This window comes from Bos indicus x Bos taurus, chromosome 9 (genome assembly GCF_003369695.1).
Source record: "Bos indicus x Bos taurus breed Angus x Brahman F1 hybrid chromosome 9, Bos_hybrid_MaternalHap_v2.0, whole genome shotgun sequence".
NCBI classification, from domain to species: Eukaryota; Metazoa; Chordata; class Mammalia; order Artiodactyla; family Bovidae; genus Bos; species Bos indicus x Bos taurus.
Window position 1 is genome coordinate 42,029,613 of NC_040084.1, and position 25,345 is coordinate 42,054,957.

The window sequence follows — 25,345 nt, forward strand, 5'->3', positions numbered from 1 at the left end:
TTTGTAGTTTAATTGCAGTAAAAAAAACTGCAAGCAACCTAAGTCTACCAATAAGGAATTTGTTGGGTAAACTATAGTGCATACAATGAAGTACTAGGCAGATGGTAACACGAATGAGGTAGAACCGTATGTACCATCGGGAGAGAGAGCCACACATACACAAGTAACTTGCAGAAAAGTAGACAGTTTCCTTTTTTTTTTCCTGCTCTCTACCTTGTTTGTTTTTCCCCCAGTTATATTTAGAAATAATTGACATACATCACTGTATAAGTTTAAGTTGCACAGCATGATGGTTTGATTTACATATACTATGAAATGATTACTGCAATAGGTTTAGTTTAGTTAATATCTATCATCTCATAAATAAAAGAAAAAAGCAATTTTTAATTTATAAATATTATGAGATGAAGACTTAGTACCTCCACCACTCCTCCTTCTTTTCCCCAAAATTTTATCATACTTTTAATTAGACCAATAATTAGCTTTTGTATCATTATAACAATGTGAATATTGTTCCTTGTACAACCTATTAGAATACTGTGATTTTATGTCCTTTCTTTTTAGAAAACTGAGATATAATTGAGATATAAACAACACTATGTTAGATACAAGTGCAGAACACAGTGATTTGATATTTCCTTACATTACTAAACAATCTCCACAGAAGCTTTCTATTTTTATATAAATGATTAAAGACAGCAACCCCCATGCTGGTCTCTAGCCAGTGGGTTCAGTTCTTGTGCCCCTAAATTGTACTGAAACCTTGAACTGTAAGTGGTAAACTGGGAATCTCAATTCAGTTTCTAAACATCCTCCGTTCTCTCTCTTTTCCAGAGTCAAAGAACAACTAAAAGTAATTCAAACACAAATGTGAGACTCCATATGTAATTGTCATTGTATGCAAACACTACTTTAAGATGCTGCTGCTGCTGCTGCTAAGTCGCTTCAGTCGAGTCTGACTCTGCGACCCCATAGACGGCAGCCCACCAGGCTCTGCCATCCCTGGGATTCTCCAGGCAAGAACACTGGAGTGGGTTGCCATTTCCTCCTCCAATGCATGAAAGTGAAAAGTGAAAGTGAAGTCGCTCAGTCGTGTCTGACTCTTAGTGACCCCGTGGACTGCAGCCTACCAGGCTCCTCCGTCCATGGGATTTTCCAGGCAAGATGACCCTCCTAGATTTAGAAAAAAAAGTTGTCAAAGGAGAAGCACTGAAGACTGTTCTTTGACTGCTGTCATCACTTGACTGGGTTCATCTTCTCTTGCTTGTATATTCAAATTGCATATATTGAAATTGCATATCTGGAATTTGTATATTCCAAGACAACTGTGGCACCTCCCCCACAATACCAACCCTAGAGAATGTCTGCCTTAAAATCCAAGCAAGCAGTTCTTAAAGTATCCAGGCTGTATACAGCAGAGATTCCAAAATCCCAAAAGACATTGCTACTGGATTTTTAATTCTGGGCTTTGTCAAATATTGAAAGCGAGGGTTTTGTTCTGTTTTTAAACTATAGTTGATTTATGACAGCCAGGTTTGATTCTTCTTTGTAATGGCAGAGATGCCCCCAAACAAAGGCAATTCCATTGGGAAATCAGTATTTTGTGGCATGTCACAGGAAACTTACTCCCTTTTAACTTTGCTGAGAATATTTCAAATAGATTAAAGCAGATTAGGACTGTAATAGCTTTTATTACAGGTCAGTGATTCCCTCCTCTTCCATGAGAAGCATACACTCCCGGCCCTCATGAGGTTGGGTTTGGCCACGTGTTTGTGTTTGGCTTTGACCTGTGGAAAGTGAATACATGTGATGGGAGCAGCAGCTTTAAATGTTTGCATGGTTTGGCTCAGCCCCTTGCACTTTCACACTCTGCCACACAAATAAGTTGCTCTAGAGAAGATGCTAGTCCAGAATGAAGAAACACTGGATCCCATTTGCACCCAAACTGTAGCCAGGTGCCCAGCCCAGCAGTCCCATGAACAAGAAATACAGGTTTGTTGTTGGAAGTAATTCAGCATTATTGAAGTAAAAATTGACTATTACATGGATAAACAGCCTTGAATCCATTGCTATTCTTTATCAAATCCTGTCATTGATCTTATATTTGTTCCCAAGTCTCTTTTGTCTTACGAAATAGACCATTTCAGAAACATTTGAGGGAGGGTCATCTTGGTACCCTTCACCAATCCCACCCATTCCCAAAGGACACCACTATCATACCATACTCATGTTTGTTTTTAACATATGCTATACATTTGTATATCTGTAAACATGGTGGAGTATTGTTCTATAGGTTGCAAAACTTTATATAAAAACCAATCTGCATGTATCCTCTGGGATTCACATACCACCACTCCCAACATCATATTCCAGATTTACCCATGTTATACATCAGCTCTAGTCCATTCACTTTAACTATTGTAACACCATCTGTATTTACTGCAATGTGTCTATTCTCTACAATGTTGAAAAGAACATTCTTAAAAAAAAAATTAAAAAAAAAGAAAAGAACATTCTTGTACACATTTTTTAGTATCTTGCTTTCCTTTAAGAGGAACTTCTCTTTCTCAGTGGAATCAGTGGACTAGGAATTGATGGCTGACTGAACTTCCACACATGCTATCTACCAGGTCAGTTTAATCAAGAGATGCAAGTATCTCTGCTCCAGACTTTTGCTGGAGATGCTGCCCAGGAGGAGCCCACAGTGCCCATGGTCTTCAGCACCTCAGATTTCCATCACTGGCTTCTGGCTGTGGGACCAGTGCCCTGAGATTTGCTGAGAACATCTCAATTCACTTTCTACTGCTCCTTGCACGTCTTACTCACCAATATGGTTCTTCACACTTTATCTTTTTTATCATTAAATAAATTCTTAAGTTCCTGGTCAGGACTGAAATGTTGGCAAGAGAGTTAGAAACAGAGGAGCAAGTGAATGAAGACTCTGTTAATCGGCCTCTTTCTTCCTCACACAGCAATTTTTCTAACAGATGCAATTACATTTGAAAGCGGCAGAGAATGGAATCTTATGTTTTATTTCTTTATTCATCGTTTTACAAATGGGATTCACTGTAACAAGGAAATTGCCTTTGTGGTTCAGTTCTTCAGGCTGCAGTGCTCTGAGCTTCAGTTTTTACACCAGCTGCCACTGCTACCTTGTCTCTAGTGAATGAGGACCAGCCAGGGATGGAGAGTAAGAAACCAGGCAGAGTTCATTTAAATTCAATATATTTTTTATTCTTTGTAAATACAATGAGTACAACCTTTTAACTTCACAAATCAGTTAATTCCACTTTGTACAAGGAAAGTTTTACTCATCCTATAATAGTCCAAGTGCTGAATATTTTCCCTCAGTGCTAGTACCTAATAAATCAAAATGTGAAAAGTACAGCAGCTATTTTTAAATGTTTGTTTCTACACTTCCATAAGTAGAGATTCATACCAAAGGAGCAGCTTACAGTGTAGGACGAAGTGTGTGTGTGTGTGCATGTGCAGGCATTCAAAGCTTTACTAGAAACCAGTTTTCTGAAAGGCATTGAAGAGTCTCAGGCTGTTAGCAATGGATCAAGAAGACTTTTAGCATCCATCTCCTTGAAATTCCTTCTGGTCTCATGTCTCTGTTCATTTACTATCTGGTGTGACTCACTGAAACATGAGTTTGGACCCCCACTGCCTTTGGTTTCAGCACTATGTTAATGGGACAGCGGTCTGCCTCACTCCATCACTCATCTCCACTTTATTTGGTTTTGCTGTTTTTATTCATCCTCCCTCGACTTGGGTTCTTTTAGTAAAGCTCTTCTAGTTTTGAGATGTTATCCAACCTGAAGTCGTGGTGAGAATCTCATTTTCGTCCACCAATTCCTTTGACAAGGTTGCCTGGCCTATGGTACTGAGAAGAAGGAGGAGGAGGAGAGTGGGGGAAGGGGAGAAGGAACGGGAGAGAGAAGGGAAGGGGGAGGAGGAGGAAGCAAGAAAGAGAAAGGAAAAAGATAGAGAAAAAGCAAATCTCACAGCATAAGCTACCCTTCACATATTAATTCAGTTCTGAAGGCCACTTTATGATGCAGTACAATAGAAGGGAAACTTTTGATAACACTTTTGATTTAAAACCTAAGCATTATTTTTAAAATAAATTCTTCAACATAAAATAGTTCTGAAGGCTGCTGTATGATGTTATACACAGAGCTATATTTGGTTACCCAACTTTATATGCTAAAAGGGAAAAGAAAGTTCTACTTATGTTTCAGCTATTGGTAGTTCAGCCTGATCTTCCAGGTAAGAGGCAGAATGGCACGGCCTGTGGCAACCCCAAATTCGGCCCCTTCCCAGGGCATGGCAGCAGTGAGTCCTCTCTGCTCAGGCGGTCCTTCTATACCCTTTTCCTTCCAGGCCGCCCTACCCTGGGTGAGGCAGCAGGTCAGAGCTACTGAAATCGTTTCGTGTCAGTTGACATTTCTTTTCTGAAGGCTACATATTCCCAGATTTATTCTTCCTGAAGGGTTTGTTAGTTGAGGTTTGTTCTCCATGGGTAGAAGTTCATCAGATACTGTCCCATCCTGAAAAGTGGGGACTTGGAGAGCTTAGATATCACTGGATTTGTACATATCTGAAAGCAGTCTTGTAATTGGCACATTGCCGATGGTTTTTTTGAAAAACACTTCCTCTATGGTTGATGGGCTAATAGAACGTAAAGCTGGCAAAAGTAACAGGAGTTTTCCAAAGCGACAAGGTTGAGTGGGGTATCTGGAATAGGAGAAGCCATGAAAGCAAGGTAAGATCCATCACGAACAGGCTTAATATCTGTCCTTGAACACACATCATCTTCAGCATAACTTCCTGACTGAGCCTCTTTAATAACATACTACAGGGTCCTATCCAGGCAGTACTGTCCCTATTCGGCAGGTGGAATAACAGGCACAGAGAACATAATGACGCTGCCAAAAGCACATGGTGACAGTCTCATCATTAGCACAGGGGTTGCATTTTATTTGGGAAAAAAAATTTTTTTAAGAAATACGGTACTCAATTTAGACCAAATAATAAACTTAAGGTTGCTAGTATAGACACCAACCACTAGTACTGATGTAAAAACTAGTGATAACATCCACATTTTCTGATTCTCAAGACTCCTTCACCAGGCTATTTCCCTCAAATGAAATGGATTCTTTTTCCGAGCAATTATCCAAATTATTATTCAGGCACTATACTTAGTCACTCTCAGGAATAATTCCATCTTTATTACACTGCAAATTAAAGACTAAGCTCTGTTGCATGGCAGTGCCACCCAACTTTCATGTCAATGAAATTGGCATATAATTAAAGATGTGAGAAATTGCTGAACAATTTCCTCTCTTGATGTCCAACATATATCTGTACTCAGATGTACAAGTTCAATCTTCTGCTGCTTTTAGATGCCTGTAAGCCACCTCCTCACTGCAGCTCAGATGCTTCTTCAGTCTATAGCTTGGAATCAGGTTATCAATTCAGGAGGGCTCCATGCACTGACACAAACCACCCAAAAGACTGACTCAGCCAGGTTCAACTCATGGCTGGCCACAAGTGCTAGAAACTGACAGATATCATATCCTACACAGGAGTTAGGTAACCGAAAATTGAGTTTAAATGCCCAATAACCCCACTGTGCAAACAGAGACCAGGGGAACAACTTTCATGCTTGTCTCTAAGTTTTGAGCACAAGAGAGTCCCTCTCTTCAACCTGATTCTAGGCTGACAATTCATTCTGGGCCTCTGAGGATCTCGTTTGGCTCTTTCACTGCCCGGCCAGACTACATTTAATGATCTGGAATGGACATGGTGGAGCCTCCCCACAGGAGAAAAACAACAACAACAACAACAACACATAAATCGCATTTGCTCTCCTTGCTGAAAGCATCTCCTATGTTTCCTGGAAAGTAGAGGAAGACCCATGTTTCCCTTTCACCTTGGCCACTTACTCTCTTCAACAACTCTGTTTCCTTTCCCAGGCAGGCAGAGGAGAGAAGCCCCCTGCAGCGGGTGGGAAGCAGTGATGGCCTAGACAAGCCCCCATCTTGTCTGCAGCAACCACTCCATGTGCTGACGTTTCCCCCAGTGAGAAAACACTGGGAAATAATGACAGAAAGGATAGCTTTTGGAGACTTCATAGACAATTAACTCTTGATTTTCTGTGAGTAGATTATCCACTCACCTACTCACCCACTTCTTTTATCTTCTAATTAGGAAGGGGCTGGTTAGTCAGTCAACACAAATTAAGTGTTTATTATATGTGGAGTACTGTACTACCCAGAAACAACAACCATGTGTATGTGTGTGTGAGACAGAGACAGAGAGAGAAAGAAAGAGGCTCTCTGACTGCTCAAAATTATTTTGTAGAATATCTAGGCCCCTGACTCCATCCATCAGCATACATAACTGGAAGTTTTCTTGTTTCAAGTGTAACTGTTCTGTGTCTGTCACAGATCCATGTATTTGATTGTCAGCTATATAGTTTATTATATATAACTAAATTGTTCATTATTATATATGGTTATTACACACAGTTATGTATAGTTTGTGTGAAATGCCAATTTCTAGCCCTCTCCTTATGTCCTAGATTATTAGAGAAATCACTTACAGGGCTGTAACAATTAGGTCAGTTTTCAGGTTTAACAATTAATGCACAATTAGCTCAGTTTGCAACGTTAACTTTTCATTTAGATTTCAGATTCTTCTAGACAGAAAAGTGCTAGAGGAGAATGTTCACTGACTTGAAGGAGCTAAGAAGTAAGGTATAGTTAGTTTTGTCACATTTATGACTCTAGACATTAATATTAAATTATAGCTCTAGCTGATATCATGAAATACAAAGCTCATGTCAAAGTAGATGTGTTCCTTCCCTTAATAATTTCTTTGTTTTGAGGGTAAGGGAGAAGTAGTATACTCATCATTTTTCCAAAATAGACTTCTGTTAATTTGTGGTTTAATGCTCTTGTGCGTGCTAAATCACTTCAGTCATGTCTGACTCTGTGCAACTCTATAGACTGACTATAGCCCCCCCAGGCTCCTCTGTAATGGGATTCTCTAGGCAAGTATACTGGAGCAGATTGCCATGCCCTCCACGAGGGGGTCTTCCCGACGTAGGGATAGAACCTACTTCTGTTATATCTCCTGAATTGGCAGGCAGGTTTTTTACCACTAGTACCACCTGGAAAGCCCTTAACTCTCTCAAGTCATCCTAAAAGCAGCTCTCGAAATGTCAGGTTCTCTCAGACTCTCCTTACTCCCTCTCTGGCACCTCCCCTGGCACCTCTACCAGCCCTTTCTCTGGCTCCTGTTGGTCACCTTCTCCCCTGCTGGAATCCAAGGACCAGCTCACCTGTCTTCTCCACCCACCAGACTTTCCAGATTTTTTTCCTACTCCATCCAACTAGAATTCATCTCTCACTCCCCACTTTGCTTTTTCTCTTCCCTGGTCTGATGAACACTTCTGCTTACTTCCTGCAATGATAATGGATAGTCCTTTCTCGTGTCCCACAGTGTTCATGAGCCACCCTACAAAAAGCAAGGGCTCAGCAAGGGCTGAATCAATACCTAGTGTCATATTCTTCCGGGGTGATGTTCTTTATGCCTTAAGACTCTAAGTCAGAGGTCAGTTAGGTTATACAAGTTAGTTCTTTTTTTTTACAAGTTAGTTTTTAATGGGGAAAAAAGTGCCCAAATTATGTACTGCTCCATTTTATAATTCTGAACAAGTCTTAGGTGCTTACTATATACATTCTAAAATTTAATGTGGATTTTAAATTTAAAAGCCATGGGACTTTAGTTTGGAAAAACATATACATGCACTATCACACATCACAGTTTCAGTGATATTCCATGGACAGGGAACAGTTGTTGTTGTTTTTAAACTCACATTTTACAAATTTATTTGTTTATATACTCCCTCTACTTTCAGGGAAAATCACAACATGCTGGGTTGTAAGGTACATGGTAAGCGCTCAATAGATACTGGTTGCTGTCAGCTACTAAAGATCTGCTATGAACCCTAAAGCTTTCAGGAATAGGAGTTCTGAATGTGACCTTCAACGACTCTGGGACAGGGAACAGTTTTACTTATTAGTATTCAAAAGGGGATTTATAAAGAAATAAGGTGATCTTTCCAGAAGTGGTATCATCCCAAATGAATACAGGTGACTCAGGGTTTCTCTGACTCCCTTTAGTAACGAAAGTATTAGTGCCCTCTACCCATTTGATATAGTTACTCCCAGCAGAGTGTCTGTGGGTGATGCTGAGATGATAGAGGCAGGTTCCCATGGGCTTCCCTTCAAGATCAATCTAGAGAATAAAAAAGAATAGCAACTGTATTCTAACCTCAGATCTACTGCAGTCCTAACTTAGTAAACTAGCAAGGTTCCATTGCTCTTTTAAAAGCCTTGCTTTTTTCATATGAAAATGGAAACAGAAGGTCTACAGACCTTGTGGTGGATTTGCTTGTTTGGTGGGCCAGGAGGAGCACTGCCGGAACCCCAGTGACTGAGAGTTTCTACAGACAGCCGATGGGTGATACGCATTCCCTTAGATGTGTTCAGCTATATTGATGGATCAACTTGTTCATCTGGGACAAGAGTAAGGTGTCTGGCAGTGCTTTCACTTTGATAACCTAATTTGATTTGCTTCTCTCCCCTACCCTTAGATATAGATGAGGGCGTAGATTCTAATTAAATTAACTAGCTTGGCAACAGGATAATTAGTCGCAGTGTTTGAACTGGCTTTCTACTGCCTGCTCACGCATTCACAATGGAAACAATTTTCTTAAGTACATGTTCAAGGCAAACAAGGGTCACCTGGTATGGATGTAGCTGTTGAGAGTTAGCTGAGCCTCGTCTTGAAGAGCGGCGATGGCGGCAGCATTCCGGAAACTTCTCAGTTCAGAACCACTGTGTGTAGGAACTAGAAATGAAGACCATGAAATTGTGAGAAGCAGCACAGGAATGCAGATGGGGAAAACACTCTCTGGAAGTGGATAGTCAACAAGCAGAAAAACATGCAGGTCCAATGGAGTCAGACTAAGAGTATCAGCTCTCTTGAAAGCCATCACCTCTCTTTTGGACTTGGAGACGGATGAGAGTCAGTACATCATGAGAAGCACTGGACTGGATGAAACACAAGCTGGAATCAAGATTGCCAGGAGAAATATCAATAACCTCAGATATGCAGATGACACCACCCTTATGGCAGAAAGTGAAGAAGAACTAAAGAGCTTCATGATGAAAGTGAAAGAGGAGAGTGAAAAAGCTGGCTTAAAACTCAACATTCAGGCCTGGCCCGGTGCAGTGGCTGGTGGGCGGGCGGGCGGGGGGAGGTGGGGTGGCGCGAAAAAAAAAAAAACAAAAAAACTCAACATTCAGAAAACTAAGATCATGGCATTTGGCCCCATCACTTCATGGCAAATAGATGGGGAAGCAGTGGAAACAGTGAGAGACTTTATTTTGGGGGGCTCCAAAATCACTGGAGATGGTGACTGCAGCCATGAAATTAAAAGATGTTTACAACTTGGAAGAAAAGTTATGATCAACCTAGACAGCATATTAAAAAGCAGAGACATTACTTTGCCAACAAAGGTCCATCTAGTCAAAGCTATGGTTTTTCCAGTAGTCATGTATGGCTGTGAGAGTTGGACTATGAAGAAAGCTGAGCGCCAAAGAATTGATGCTTTTGAACTGTATAGAGAAGACTCTTGAGAATCTCATGGACTGCAAGAAGATCCAGCTAGACTGATTTCCAAAGAAATCAGTCCTGAATATTCATTGGAAGGACTGATGCTAAAGCTGAAACTCTAATACTTTGGCCACCTGATGTGAAGAACTGACTCATTTGAAAAGACCCTGATGCTGGGAAAGATTGAAGGTGGGAGGAGAAGGGGACGACAGGGGATGAGATGGTTGGATGGCATCACTGACTCAATGGACATGAGTTTGAGTGAGCTCTGGGAGTTGGTGATAGACAGGGAGACCTGGTGTACTGCAGTCCATGGGGTCACAAGGGTTCGGACACAACTGAGCAACTGAACTGAATTGAGTTAGTGAGATGGCAAAACTGGAAGAAGAGACAGCAGTTTGTGTCTGCTTACCAGCTTTGAAAGTGACGATGCATTTTAGACAGGCAAATTCGGTAGCATCTAACCGGAGTTGTCTAAACCGCGCCACCACCTCTTGTAAAGCCTGTATTTCAGATATGATCTTGTTCAGCTTCTGGGAATCTGTGTTGTCACCATTCATGCCTAGAATAAAAATATGCAATAAATGCTCTAACATGAAGGCATTTTCATGATTTAATATTGATTTTTGACAAAATCCTGCATATCAATATCTATTCAATTGTCACTCTAAGATATCTGATTCTATGTAAACTGGCTATATTGTATGAAAGTTAATATAAAATCTTCTCTTGGATAATAACAAACACAGTAATTTGCATTTAAATAACAATGCAAGCAGTCATGAATACAACAAAACAACATTATTTGCATTTAAATATAGATTTATAAATGACAGGTATACTCTATTGTTCAGCAGGAATTTGTTATTCTTTACATGTTGTTCTTTTTTCAGTAATGTATTTTTATGGTAATTTCTACAACAAAGTCATTAAATTGTGCAATTCTTACCAGATACAGCCAGTAGAGTGTTAGCATCAACCGGAATGGCCCATTGTGCTATTCCTAGAACAAACAGTTCTCTCCAAGCATCTTCCAAAAGCATCAGCTGTCATACAATAGATGTATAATATAATATAGTGTGTAATTTATAAATTTATAAACAATTTCAATATGTAAATTTCTATCATTTTAAAAAGTGTTTTAAATGCCTGGTAGTTTTTCCTCTGAATATTTTAGCTTTCCCTTATTTTCTCATATTTTCCTTTTTAAAAGGTGTCTATACTTGCACATGCACTCGAGAGTCAGTCACTCCAATTTCCCCAATTTTGCTTCCCTTGGAAAAGGGTTTACCCTTCTTGTCCTTGCATCCATTTGTTCCTGACTACCTAGAAACTTCATGGGTGACCCAGGCCCTATGAAATGCCAACAACAGGTCAGCAGGCAGATTCCTCGCATAGAAAATGTTGATATTATCAGGGTTGAGGATTCCAGACTAAGCATGCTGATGTGGGCCCCCATCTCCCTGGAGGGTTGAGGGGGCTGGGCTGGGAGAGCGATCACTAATTCCCAAGAGGCATGCAGGGAAATCAGGGTGTAATTATGTTAATTGGGTTTTGCTGAGTTTACCTCATCTCACTGCCTGATTTTTCTGAGACTCATAAGTGGACAGCATCAAGGTGCTTGTCATTTTCATTCTATTGAAATGTGCTACTGAATATTTAAAATGAAAATCTGGCTCCTTTTCCAAATTAATATACTGGATTCCACTTCACTGCAGTTTGCTTGTTGAAGGGTTTCCACTGAAGGGCTAAGTGGCAGATAGTAAGTAAATTTTGTTTGGATTAAGGAGTCTACAAATACTTGTTTTGAGGAAAAATAGCCAACTTACAGACAGACAGACACACACACACAGAGCAAATGGTCAGAGTCTACAAGTAAATCTGGTCAAAGATAAAAACTAACCATCTTGAAAAATCTGTTTTTGAAAAATCTCTCCAAAACCAGTAATCCTGGATGATTTATGTGAGAGGATTTCCTTCTGAATGCTAAGAGCTGAATTGTGAAGGCTTGTAACCAAAATCACAATTAGACCGAAGGGTTTAATTTTCAAAATGCTTTATTTTCAGCTTTATTGCATTAAGTACAGAAAATAATACTTTCAAAATGCAAGGTAAACAATGTCTAATTCTAACCATGTCTGAAAGTCCAGGCCACAAAAGAAAGCATATCCCATGCTAGAAGATTAAATGTTTTGAGCACATTGCCAGGTCTCTCTGTAGGAAACATACTTCATATTAAGGGGCACTATTATGCTTTAATTAGGTATAAAATGAATTAAAGAAACAAATCCTTTGCTTTTGGAACTACTTATTAGCCTTTTGGGAAATTTGTCATTAATTTCCATGAATGTACTGGTAACAGCCAATTTTTGTGAATACTTCATTTTCTTTCTTTCCCTTAAGGATAGAAAATTATGGCAGAGGCCATTTATGATATTTCTAACAATAAAACTTCTGAGTTTTGGTATGACACAATTTTAACAGCACATAATTTTTTTCTCCCTCTTACTGTCATTTACAATCACAGGATTATGCACCAGACCTATTTGTTCACAAAATCTCTAAAAGCATTTAAAGAATCAAGGGAGCTGTGCAACACACCCTTTAATCCTTCATGCTGATACATCAGTGGCCAAAAATATGAGCATCATAATGAAAAATAAAAGCTGCAAATATAAAATGAGATTAGTTCTCAAAATCTAACCAGGGAATACTCTCATCACCTTCTATTTCTCTCAGTTCCAGTGTTCTTAAGAAAACACTGCTTTATTAACAATTTAAAAAATCATTAAGATTTATGATTTTTAAAATTTGTGATTAAATTTGATGTTCCAATTAAACTAAAAAAGAAAATGATCTTGTATATTTGTTTCTTACAGATCATATCCAACTTTCCTGAAATAACACAATTACACTTCTTAGTAAGGATTCCATAGCTAGATATTTTGAAGCCATAGCAAGAAGCTAAGAAAAATCACCTTCTCACTGCTGTTAAGAATGGATGCCTGGCTCTGATTTATCCAAGTAGCATTTAGTTTCATAAGCCTAACAACTGTTGCTTCTTTCCCAACCCTCTTCCCCCAAGAGCTCAGTGCCCTTTTGGTCCTACCTGGTCTTGCAAAGATAGCGTGGAGAAAGCTGGCACACTCTTAGCCCACTTGATGCTCATAAATAGAAGCCTGGCAGCTGATTCACACACTGATTCTGTGGCCACTTCATAGAGATACATTGGGGTCCCATTCACTTCATGGGGATACTGGGTAGGGAAGAAAGAGAAAAATCAGGGAGTAAGGGAACAACAGCTCTGCAAGAAGAGCCACTGTTGAAGTTTTCTAATTAGACCAAGGAAGGAGACAGGAACACCTATAGAATCTGGGAAATAATAATTATTGGGAGAGGCTCATTCCACTCTTTGGCGGCCTTTTCCATCAAGAGGGGCATGTGGCTTTTCTATCCTCTGCAGCAAATTTTCCTCAGGCTGAGCCTAGTGCCAGGCCTGTCTCCCAGTTTAGAGAAGAGCTTCTTGCATTTGAGTAAATAAAAATAGATGTGGAAAAAAGTATAAATTAATAGGCATCCCAAACACAAATATGCATATGAGTATTTTTAGAAAGGATTAGTATATTATGGAAATATTTCAATTAGACATCTTAATCATTCACAGAGCATTCCCATTCATAACTGACAACATATTCATAACACTACTTTCCCAAGCTTATTATACACATCAAGGGTAAGAAAGCAATATTAAATATTGTGCATGCGCCCAGGTGTTTGGCTTCCCTGCAGTGTGGGGCTGCAGCTGGCCTTTGTCTGGGGGAGATCTGGAGGCCTCTTGGCCTGGAGTGGGGAATCTGTGTAGGTAACAGCTGGAAGTCTGGAAGGTAGTCCCTAGGGGTACCTTTTGAGGTGGTTCTGGCTGTGGCCCTGCTAGGAGAGGCTCAGTCCTTGTATAAATTCATGTGACTCAGAAGTGGAGTGGGAAATGAAGCCAGGTTCTTCATACTGTCCTAACAGGGTGAGCTCCACATTTCTCTCTTGCATTAAGGACCTTGTCCAAGAGATTAGATCCCTGCAGTTGCAATTCAAGGTGCTCTTCTGCCAGCTGCAGGCAACTTCTTTCTTCTAAAAACAACTCAGCTCTTCTGTCCTTCAGGAACACTTTAGGCTGCTCTTTTAGTTCAGACAGGCTTTGACACTAGAGGTGTTTTCTAAAGGTGGAGGTTCCTGGGATCCACCTCAAATTTGCTCTAAGGGGGAATGGCCCTAGAAGTCCCCAGTTGTAGTCAGCTCAGAGAGTGACTTTACTACACACTGAAGCTTGAGCACCCCAGCTCAACAGGGGAGAGCGGGAGGTCGAGTGCTCCCCGCAGAGCTCGGCCAAGCATTGAGGACCCCTTCAGGTCTCTCGCCCTAAGTGTTGCTTGAGCTATCCCAGCTGAGAAAGAATGGGCGTGCCCCTCTCCGCCCTCCACTCAGAACGGCCTCGGGCCCAGCAAGGCCACTGACCTTGGGCGTGGGCTGAGCCAGGCTCACAAGTGTCTGGCGCTCCGGGGTGGCTGACACGGCGGCTAGCTCCAGGCCGTGGGGATCCAGCTGCGTGACCGCGGTGAAGAACGCCGGCGCGGGCAGTGCGGCGGAGGGGAAGTGCGCGGCTGCTCCGTTCTCTTCCTTGTGTCCACGGAAGTAGAGGGCCACCTGCTTGCGGATGGTGGACGTCCGAGGGCCCCGCTCGTGCTGCACGGCTGCAGAGACACAAAGACCGGCGCGCGCCCGAGATCAGAGACGTGGTCATCACACAGACGCTGCCGCGCTCTCCGGCCAACCAGGGCGTCTAGGCAGGCAAGGGCACCCGGGAGGTGAAGAGAAGCAGGGAGAAGGAACGTGAGGGTGGAGGGCGCTCTGAGACCGTCTAACCCGTACACTGTTTGCATAAGGAAGCTGAAGCCGAGAAAAGCATCCCGGCCCAAAGTGTCACACTAATGGCCGAGCCTCAGGCAAGACTACGTGTGTTCTATCTGTTCAGGGCTCCTCCGCGCCCAGGCAGGTTGCAGGGAGACCAGCGATCCTCTGGGCAGGAGTGGCTAGGTCTCGACCTCAATAGAGTGTAGAGGAAGCATTGCAGGAGACTAGCGTTAGATCCCTGGGTCGGGAACCCACTCCAGTATTCTTGCCTGGGAGATCCCATGGATAGAGGAGCCTGGCAGGACTACAGTCAATCCATGGCGTCGCAAAGAGCCATAAGACAGGATTGAGCCACTGGGCGCGCGTCTGCGCGCGCGCACACACACACACACACAGCGTCTCTGCACAGACTTTCCTCAATCAGTCCGACGACCACTCCGCCCACCTCCATCCCCCTCCCTACTTGGAAATACCACTTGGTCTTGGAGGGCCCGGGAGATAAGAACCCGAGCCCGGGCCCGCCGGGGGATGGGATGAGGGAAAGCCCTCTCAGAATGTGCTGGAGGAAGGCAAGGGAGATGTGACAATTACCACCAACAGTTTAAACAAACAAATTAATTCGGGGCAATCTTCCGCTCCACGAGCTTGACAACTTGTCAATACACAAGTTCAACAGGTTGGACGCTCCCTCCTGCTTCCTGGGCCGCGGAGGACGTAACTTCCCCAGTGGGAGCTGTATGTACCTCAGGGGGATGCCACCCCACCCAGGCCTCCTTCACGGCAAAGCCCACTCCGCACCCAGTCCTGAGGCCCCGTTCCTCCCTCCTGGCCATGAGTCCCGCCTCCTTCCCGCTCCCTTCCCGGCCTGGGGCGCCCTGGCCAGGCCACCGCCGGCCACGCCCTTGGATTGCACTCTAAGCCCAAGAAGCACCCTGACTACCTAGTTCTTGCTGAGACTTCTGGGAGCTGAAGTCTAGCCTGGGACACCCACTAGTGTTACCTTTTCACTACAGCCCCTTTCTTTAGAACTGAGAGAAGCCCAGATCACCACAACATCCGTCCTGATTTTGTGATCTTGGTGAGTCTACAAACAAGGGCTAGACATTCTGCCTGTTCATGTCTCTGCCCGTCCTCCTTCAACCAGTCTCCTAGTCCATAGGATATTCTCTTCCAGAGACATCCAGACAGCAAGACCCTGTGGGAGGCTAACAGGCTTAAAACTGGCCACAAAAGGGCTGCCAGGAGACGTGAGAAGAGAAATCTGGATGGGAGATCAGAAACGTCACAAGTGTGTCCCCAGCAGAGTGGGGGCCTCAGGAACGCTAGCTTCGTGGGGATGGTTGTGAGGTGCAAGGGCCCCATGAAGGCATTGGCCTTACCCTGGGGAGTTCAGTGGGGTGGGGCTGGGACTCAAGCCGGGAGATGACTAAAGATGACTAAGGCCAATTCCCAGAGTCTGGAAAGAAACGCTCAGGAGATGATTTACATGCATAGGAGTGCCATTATTTTCTGTATACATAATTTACTTACTACTCAACCAACATAAGATGAACTAAGAATAAGTAGATTACCATCTTTGTTCATGTTGACTTCCAAACACTTCTTCAGCCGACACGCCCTGCACTGGTTTCTGTGAGTCTTGTCCACCGGGCAGCCTCCCTGAAACAAAGCGCAGGTAGTCAGCGGCCCCAAGGGCCTTTAGAGTGGGGACTAGAAGCCGGCGCTGGGCGGAGGAAAACGCGTGGAAGCCGAGTACGGACCCGGCCAAAGACCGCGAAGCGGCAAGCCTGGGTCCGCAAATCGCGAGGGCCTTGGGCACCCGCAGGGCCAGGGGGAGAAAGGGCTAGGATTCTCAGAGCTACTTCAACAAAACCAGTCCCTGACCCTATGAAGGAAAGTCCTGCTCCAAGCAGGTGAAGAGTCAGAGCGACTGGACTGCCAGACCCCGCTGTGCGGGGAGGAGCTCACGAGGGGGAACTTCCGCCAGGCGCAGTGGTGGTGGAGCAGGGACGAGACTTTTCAGGACCGAAGACAGCGACCTGCCCGGGTGGAGTGAGGCTTCAGAGCTGTGTACCGAGCCGGCTTGCCTGCCCGGATCCCTGCCACATCCCTCTCCCGCGAACTATTCTTTCCGCTTTCAGCTCTTGAGTCTACCTCTTTCTGTCACTCTCTGGGTGAGCCCATTTATCTGTCAGATAAATATTTCATTATTCTCCACTCTCCTGTTTCCTCTCTTGTCTACGTGTTCGAAGCCATCCTTATAACCAGCAGGTTGAGAGTTGTTTTATAGACTACCCTCATCCCAGATTCATAGAAACACAGCCAATCCTGGAAGGTGAGGCAGAAGCCAGAGTGGTTAGGAGTGCAAGGCTTACAGATGTGAGGGTGGGAAGGGAAGAGCCCAAGGCCTGGACAAATTCTAGAAATGTCCACAATGTAAATATGGCCTGGAAGATACTGTGATGGACTGTCTGAAAAAATGATAATATGGACTGAGAATATTAGCATGATATCTGAAAAAATAGAGGTAACTGCTGCCTTAGAAATATTTATCTGAGACGCATGAGAAAATAAATGTTTTATCCAGTGAAATTTTCTGGGAAAATATTGGCCATTAAAAGAGGAAAGTACAGAGAAAATTTCTAATGAAATTTATTCAATGTTAGGTGTTATTACTGAGGGAACATATATATAGATACATAAAGAGTCATATCTACACAGTAAATACATAAGAAGTTTTGGTGCTCTCCTCTGTTTTTATTACATGCTACTGTTACATTTACAGTGGGAAGAAAGATAATAAAATAAATGTATTTTTATTTTGTTCCATAACCTTAAAATTCATATACTCTGAATTTGGAGTAAGCATATTTTTCTGAAATACCCCTTAGGAAAAAATTACACACTCAAACCACAGTTTTATGAGATCATACCCCTCTGATTTGAAATATGTTGATTTATTCAAAATAAAGGTAGAGCAGAAGTTCATAACAATTTCTAAACATTCTCATTACTGTTAATGATGAATTGGAATGCTCTTTACCTAATCTTAGAATAAAAGAGAAAACGGAAATAATTTTTTTTCCTAACTGAATTCTTCTGGGCATCTTTGCTGGCTAGTAGCTCAATGTAAAGAAGTTTAAATAGCTCAGTGTAATTAAATGCAATCATATGTCTATCCTCAAATGTTATCCTTCTAGTATTCTGATAAACATACTAATGCAAAATAGAAGCTTACGTTAGTTCTTACGAGTGCCTTCAAATCAGATCAACTGTATATAAATATCTGGAGCCTGAGAGAAAGATGCATACCTCAGTTTGGGCCATTTATTTTCTGTGCAAGAAGAGGACCACCATGCCTGATGAGTCTATTATCACTCCTTTACAAGCACTTGGACTGACATCAATATGTTTGAGTTGACAGCCAACCCCTTTGAAAATATCAAGCATAACATCTGAGATTTTGATTCCCCAATTCTGTGCATTGCATAAAAGATAAAGTAGAGGCCTGCTCAAATCTGATGACCCACAGTAATCCCATATTCCTGTGGAGCTACTGGTATACAGTCCTGGGTATATATAACATGATGTTCAAATGGTGACATGAGAAACTGATACAGAATTATGGACTTAATTAAACAGGTAATAGGGCTGGAGAGTTCAAAATAACTTATCCAAATGCAGTATCTTCTTGTTCTTGTTTCTGTTGATAATCCAAATCTATCAGAACTTGGCATGAGCAGACTTAGCTTTCAGAAAAAGATAAACAATTCACTAGCAGCAAGCAATATATGTGTAAGTATATCATAGACATTAATACATATACTAATTAGTGAAAATGTTTTTACCATTTTGGTAACCAAAGGATGACTTCTGACCACTGCACTCTCCAGGATCTTCTTGGGAGTGGAGATGGTCATTCTATACTTAGGATCTGTATGCCTGGCCAAGGAGAAGGCCAAGAAAGTGTGGGACCAAAAGGCTGATCTTCTGAGCTGGAAACTGAGTCAGGGGGAGGGGTCTGCTCACTCTTTCTGGGAGTTTTAGCTCACACTTAGCCCATGCCGCTACTCCTATGTCTCTTTGAGACAGTTCCTGCTCAAGACCAAAACAGAATCAACCAGGCACCCCTTCTAAGCAGAGAAGGAGAAGATATGGGAACCATGGAAAGGCCGCCAGTTACTCCTTCCTTGGGCACCTTCTCTTCTTGCTCACTCTGTCCTTTTCTGACAAGGCTCAACTAACTTTACAAGGGTGCTGAAGGCCCACTGCCCACTGCCAAGCAGCCCTGCTTCTTTGAGACTGAAAGGGCACAGTTCTTCATTCAGCACATCCTGTCTGTCCCAACTGGCCAATACTCACTTTGCATCTCAACCTTGACTGAGATGCCCTGTGCGATTCACTTCTGCCCTGAGACCCAGGTCACAGCATTGAGCTTGAGTGCTGCTAAAAATGGCGGTGGGGTGGTAGGCAACATAAAACAGCCCTTTCACCTGCCTGCACTTGTGGTTTAGATTCTAAATTTCCTTAGATCCCCTGGGCTGGCTTTATAGTCAGAGTATGGGCCTTATCCAGTGTAGGAATGTGTCAGAGGATTTAGAAAAAAAGGGCGGGGTAGGGGATTGACAGAGGACATAAAGAGGCCCTGGGATTTCAGCTTCCTCCTTCAAACTCAGCTCTCTTCCCTTACCTCTTCCCACCTTTCCCAAGCAGAAGCACCACTGAGAGCTGAGGCAGGAAGGAGGGGAGAGGGCAGGAGTGGTCAGGGCCTGGTCTCTCCCTAGCAGTTTGGAAACTCAGAGGAGGCCTTGGCACAAACAAAGGAAGGGGAGGTGGCAGAGGGGAGCCGGGCAGCTCAGCCCTGCTAAGGTACCTGGTTTCCAGATTTGCAGACATACGTCCTATTCCTTCGGATACTTCGTTTGAAAAACCCCGAGCAGCCGTCGCAGGCGTAGACCCCGTAGTGTTTCCCCGAGCTTCGGTCGCCACACACTTTACAAGGAATATCTAAAATACGGCCTGAAATCGCAGGAAAGACAAGGAAGGGGTGGGGGTGTGTGTGGAAGGGGTGAGAGAGAGAGGAGGGCGGAGAAGAAGGAGGAAAGGGGAGAGGGAGAGAGAGATGCTAAGCAATCTGACCTCCGAAGGGATTAGCACCGAAGCTGCGGTAAAAGCAAATAATGAAGTGATTTTATAGCCAAACTTTTTTTCCTTGAGCAAGTGTCAGTTTCCTACAATGAGCATTATTCATGCACCGCTACATGTATTTGGGTCTCCTCTAATCGCCGAGACCCATTTTGGAATAAAAGATTACAGCAGGCCGGGGCGGCAGCGCGGCCCGCTGCTGCCTTTCTGCTCCGCGAAAAGTTTGGCCGCCTCCCTCCCTTGCTCTTGCATTTAACAGAGAAAGTTGTTAGTGAGCGCGCGAGGAGACAAACTTGAAATGTAAAAGGGAAAAGAAGAAAAACAAACACGGCTGGAACCAGGGATGGCAGCTGGAAGGCAATCGAGGTTTCGCTGAGCTGCCGGGCGGTGGTTATTATTAGGATTATTATTGTAATGCTAATACTAGGATTATTAATGATAATAAGGGTAGTGGTAATTGCCCAACTTTCACTTTACCTATTTAAAATAATGCTTGATGGATCGCTATTGACAATTTCTTTCAGGAAAAAAAAAAATTTTTTTTTCTCCTCAAAGTAACTAGTACCGAGCTAGGCAAGTAGGGGGAGAGTGTTGTAAGTATGTTGATTTCCTGGCAAGTTAGGGTGGGACAGCACCCCCTCCACTCCCCAGGGTCTTCCTACTTGAAGTCCTATCTCCTCACACTAGATCCTGCATGGGGTCCCTTACTCCCGCTTTTTCACCGCTGTCTGAGGCTGATTTTTAAAAGCCATCTGACTGGTTTCTCTTGACTGCCCTCCAGCCCCAATGGCCTTGACAGTCGCTTGACTCAAGGGAAATCTTCTTGGAATCCCCTCAAGTCTAGGATGACCGCGGAGCCCCGAGGACTGTTCTGGAGAGGGTAAAATTCAAAAACTCAGAAGGAAAGGGACTACATTTCCATAGGGCTCAAGGGTCCAGCAAGACTGAAGCGGTTCATAGAGACTTAGAAATCCTTCCTCCCACAAACAAAAGGAGTAAATAAAAGGTTAACTTAATTAATACTCTGATAATGATGATGGTGATAGTCAACAATACTACTTAATAATTAACTTCTTTACATTTAATTTTTCCTTTGCTACCGCTTTGAAGGCCTCTAGTCTGGGCCCGGGCGGCCTCCGGCTTGGTCTGGGTGAAGCTGGCAGCTGGTACCGGGAGCACTTGGGTTGGGGACCACTGGGGTGATGGGAGGCCAGGGCGAGGACAACTGGGCCAGGGGAGTAAAGGAAGCGTGGGCGCAGTGCGGGGAAGACACGAGGCCTCAGGGTGGAAACTTGCTAGTGGATTCCAAGGCGTCCAGTGGGCGAGCACCTCCGAGCGCGGCCTTGGAGGAGCTGCAGGGGGTGGGGGCGGGGAGAACGCGGGCGGCAGGGTTGGGGAGGGGGGTTTGGTAACCACCAGGCTCGGCCCGGGCAATTACAACCCCGCCATAGCACCTGCCTATAGAGCCACCAGTGACCCGTCAAAAAGAGTAGCATGGGAATTCGGATGGCGACAAAGGCCGGCGGGGGAGGCGCGCGGCGCGGTGACCACCGCCTCGGCGCCCCCTCTCCCACAGGGTGGGAGGAGAGGTTGTCCTGGGGGGAGGAGGGAGTTGGAGAGAGCCAGGGGAGGTCACCTCGGGTCTTGTCCCTCACCCCTTCGGGCCTGTCACTGCGCCCAAGGGAACTCAACAGCCGCCCAGCAGCCGCCCTCACTCTGGAAAGCTGTAAACTTGGTCTCCATGTTTTGCAGCCATACTCCTCTGCACAACACGCTGCCTCTGGCTAAGCTGGGGTCCGTATTTGGGGGTCCAGTCATCTTGTCACCCTCTCTACCCTCCTCTTCCCGGCGGCACTTTTGATGATGCCAAGATAAGCGCGAGGGAGGAGCCGCGGTGAGGGTTCTCTTTCCCGCTTCCCATCCAGAAAGGAGGCCAGGGACAGGCATCTCTGGAGAACCCCGATGCGGTGGAGGAAGGACCAGAGGTGCGGGCCACACCTTCGGCCTCTGGGGGCGGGGCTCCTCGCTCCTCTGCCCCCGGGGCCAGCCGGCGCGCCAGGTCGGCCCTGTCCCTGCGCACACCTCCAGGCCGCGGCTCCCGGGGCACAGCAGAAGCCGGCCCACCAGTCTGGGGCGGAGCACAGGAGGGAGGACGAGAAAATTCCGAGGCAGAGCGAGTGTGCGCCTCAGACTCCGCCACCCAGCCACGTTAAGGTGACTTGGGTCACGAGACAAGCTGGTTAACCCCGTTGCAAAGCTCCTCTCATTTAGCAAGTCGAGCGAGCTCCGACGTGAGGCAGGCGGGAGTTTCCTGAGGCTGGAAAACCGTTCTTAACTTCCCTCGCCAGGGGGTCCCCTCGGGGCTTTTTGTGTGTCATAATTGCCTAAAGATATATGGCAGCTTCGATTACTGTAATTACCATCAGAGGCTGTTGAAAGAAGTTAGTCTGGGCTGCAGGGGTGACTGGCCGGGGTCTTGTTACCACCCAGGCGGGGCTCCCGGGTGACATCGCTCTGCTCTCCAGCTGTGAGAATCCGAGCGAGGCTGGGGTTGCAGACCTCGCAGCCTGGCTCGGGTCTGACCTCGCCCGCTGCGAGCCGACCTCCTCGCTCCCGGGGCTCGAGGGCTGCAAGCCTTGGTCTGGCTGCCGCCACCGGTCTGGAGAAGGCCTGCATGCCGCGGCGCCGCGGGCGGGGGCTGCTGTCCTGCGGCCCTGAGAAACCTCTGCGGAGACGTCCGGACCAGTGTCGGCCTCGAGGTTTAGGAGGCCCAGCTTAGGCTCTTGGGAAGCTGGAAAACTCCAAAGTTTCCCCAGTGGCCCTCTGCCTTTTCCCCTAAAAGTCCGAAGGGTCCGCCTGCATCCTAGGCCATCTGCTGCCATGCGGGCGCAGTCCCCAGCGAACCCAGTTCGCGCCCGCCCCTTCTCTCACTTTCGAGGCCTCACTTTTCAAGGCCCCTCAACCCCGGCGACCCTGCACCCTAAGTGGGCAAGGCGCCTTACTTCCAGGGAAAGAGCCAAGGGCCTGTCACAGGGCCAAGCAAGCACACCGAAGGGCCTGTCACAGGGCAAGCAAGCACACCGAGGCCTGCCTAGGACTGTCGGCTTCGGTTTTTGCAATGGAGGCTCGGAATGCACCAGGAAAGCTTTCCTCCTGAGCCTCCTGGGAAGGACAGTCATACGCCAGAACATGGGCCACCCAAAAAATATGCGAGTTCGCCTCCTTTCTCAGAAGAGTCGGACAGCCAGGGTCAGGTAGGCCCGAGGCAAACTGGAAACGTCAGTCCTCCACCAGGGTCGGCTCTGATTCCGGCGGCATCTAAGATTCCTTCTCTCCTCTCTCTGCCTTAGTTCCAAACATTTCTCATTTTTTTCTTTTAGTTCACGTTCATTTTAATCTTTAAAATGGCAGCGCCCAAAACCAAAACAAACGGACAAAGTGAAAACACAACTCACTTCTTGGGAGGGCGGGGAAGAATTGCATCCCACTCAAGTAGGACTTCATTATCAGTCCTCAGAAGTATCTCGGACTCTCCCAACTTTCAAAGACTCGGGACAATAAGGGAGAGTGAGGGGAGGGAGTGTTTGAGGAAATCACAAGCGCCATAAATGCTATAAGCGAAAACCAAGGGCGGCGAGAGCACTTCGGGATGTGGGGACTTCGGCAGCGGCCATCTCCAGCCGTGGGGCCCTGAAAACCGCAGCGCCAGGCAACCGGATGGCGGGAACTGAAACGCCCCCACAGAGATCCAGCATTTCGGCCGCGCCGGCCCAGTGCCTGCTCTGCCCTGCGCATTCTCGGGTTCCGCAAACACGGTGGACGCAAAAACCCTTGTACATACACTCAGCCCTGCACTTGAGCGTCTAGGGGCGATTAGAGATCGGCGGCGACTTGGTATCCCAAGGGAGAGCCTCCAGCTAAGCAAGTTTAAGGAAGGAGAGAAGCGCGCGAAGGGAACAGGCCGCACTCTCCTGCCTCTGCCGAACTCCCGCTCGAAAAGTCCTTGGGATTAGGGATTTGGTCCTCGCCTTGCTAGAGCGGTTCGCCATACTTTAAATTCCCCAGTTATGACCTACGCGGATTTAGGATTAAGGAAAATGTGACTTTTAAATTGTTTCTGCTTCCCAATTTACAGGATTATTTGAAATAGCTAGAAACGGGGTGCAAAGCATTCCATTCAAAATCCGCTTTGCGCAGAGTTGCTTTTGCGCCCTGGAGCTCGGAGTTTGGAGTGAGCGTGTTATTGTGCTGCCGCCTGGGGCTGCGGCCTAGTTCCCGCCCCCGCCGACTCCCCCTACACCCCCACTTCCCACCTGGCGGCTAAGTGGAGGCAACTCGAGAGGGACTGGTGGGCTGCCTGGGTCGCAACCTTCCCACCATACCAGAGAGAAGTGGGGGGTGGGGGTGGGGGGGTCAAGCAATGCAGAGGTAACGAAATTGTTCATCCCTCCCCACGAAAGGCACTGACTCATAGTATACAGGGAGCTGGGCCAAAGCGCACACACCTCTGGAATCCCTCTCCCGGGCTCGGAGCCTCGGAGAGCCGGGCTGGACCTCCCTGGCCACCCCGCGCGCCCGCCCCAGCCTGCGCGCCGGAGCCCCGCTGCGGCCCGATAGGTACCCACTTGTTGATCCGGCCGGCTTGCTCATGCTGGCGGTGCCGGGGCGGAGCGGTTGGTGGGCGCTGCCCGAGTCCCGGCCGGCAACGCCCGCTTCGCCGCCGGGCGCCGCCGCTCTCCAGCCGCCCTCCAGCCTGGGAGGCTCCGGGGCCGGACAGGTGGGTGTCGGTTGCGCGCTGCGCTGCTCTCTGGGCGCTCAGAATTCGTTCCACAGTGGAAATTTAAGCATCCTTAAGTTTCTTCCCGTCTCTTGCAAAACCGCAGCCGCTGGGAATGTTGCTTGGTATGAACACGCGCATGTACGGACAAATGGATAGACGGACAGGCAGACCGAGGGAGAAGGGAGGACAGGCAAGAGAGGGCTATTGAAGAACAGAGATGGAGACACGAAAATGGTCTTTCTACGGAGCAAAAAAAGGGCAAACCCCTCTCTTTCACCGTTCCTGTCTCTCAGTCTTCAATTTCTCCCTCTATATTAGGCATATGCAGAGTGTGGGCAGATCGCTACAGACCGCTGCTCTTTTACAGAAAGAAGGGAAACGCACAACCGCAGTCTCAGGCAGATGGGCTCCGCGCTGCCCAAATCCGAGCGCGGAGTGGGAAAACTAGATTGCTGGGAAGTCTTCCGAGGGAAAAGGCGGCCAGCTCCCGTTATCAGGGGAGAGCCGAGCACGCAGCGTCAGAGGGTCCCCGAAGTTCATTACCCCGTGACTTTGTGCCTGTCGCTGCGGACTGGGTCCCCTGTAATATCTCCAGAAGCGCTCTGACAGGCAGCCGCGGGGAGGGGAATAGGGCGTCCCTGGCCCACTTAGCTTTTCCCCCAACTCCTGGCGGGGTCTGACGTCAGCCATGTGCGGGGAGGGGATGGAAAGAGGGAGGGGGTTAAATGCTAATGATATTAATGAACCTCCAAGCGGCTCCCAAAGAAAATGCAGGCGCTCTCGGAGCTGAGGAGTTAAGTGTGAATATGGAAGTGTGGCTCT

General features: G+C 46.1%; 1 protein-coding gene across 1 annotated transcript; it reads right to left on the minus strand.

Annotated features, from left to right (window-relative positions):
- Positions 1-3,212: 3,212 nt before the first annotated feature.
- Positions 3,213-25,144, minus strand: NR2E1 (nuclear receptor subfamily 2 group E member 1). Its single transcript, XM_027551274.1, has 9 exons — positions 24,369-25,144; positions 19,472-19,617; positions 16,170-16,257; positions 14,203-14,438; positions 12,803-12,949; positions 10,643-10,739; positions 10,106-10,255; positions 8,820-8,925; positions 3,213-4,740 (listed from the first exon to the last, which is right to left on the minus strand). Exons 1-9 carry the CDS (start codon positions 24,391-24,393, stop codon positions 4,578-4,580), a joined length of 1,158 nt encoding a protein of 385 aa, XP_027407075.1. The 5' UTR covers positions 24,394-25,144; the 3' UTR covers positions 3,213-4,577.
- Between the last annotated feature and the right edge of the window lie 201 nt (positions 25,145-25,345).

Coding starts and splice junctions, on each gene's coding strand:
- NR2E1 (XM_027551274.1), bottom strand. CDS start 24,393: ATGAGCAAGCCGGCCGGATCAACAA. Junction 19,618..24,368: donor CAAGCCGGCCGGATCAACAA/GTGGGTACCTAT, acceptor CTGCGATTTCAG/GCCGTATTTTAGATATTCCT. Junction 12,950..14,202: donor TGGCTCAGCCCACGCCCAAG/GTCAGTGGCCTT, acceptor TTCCCTACCCAG/TATCCCCATGAAGTGAATGG.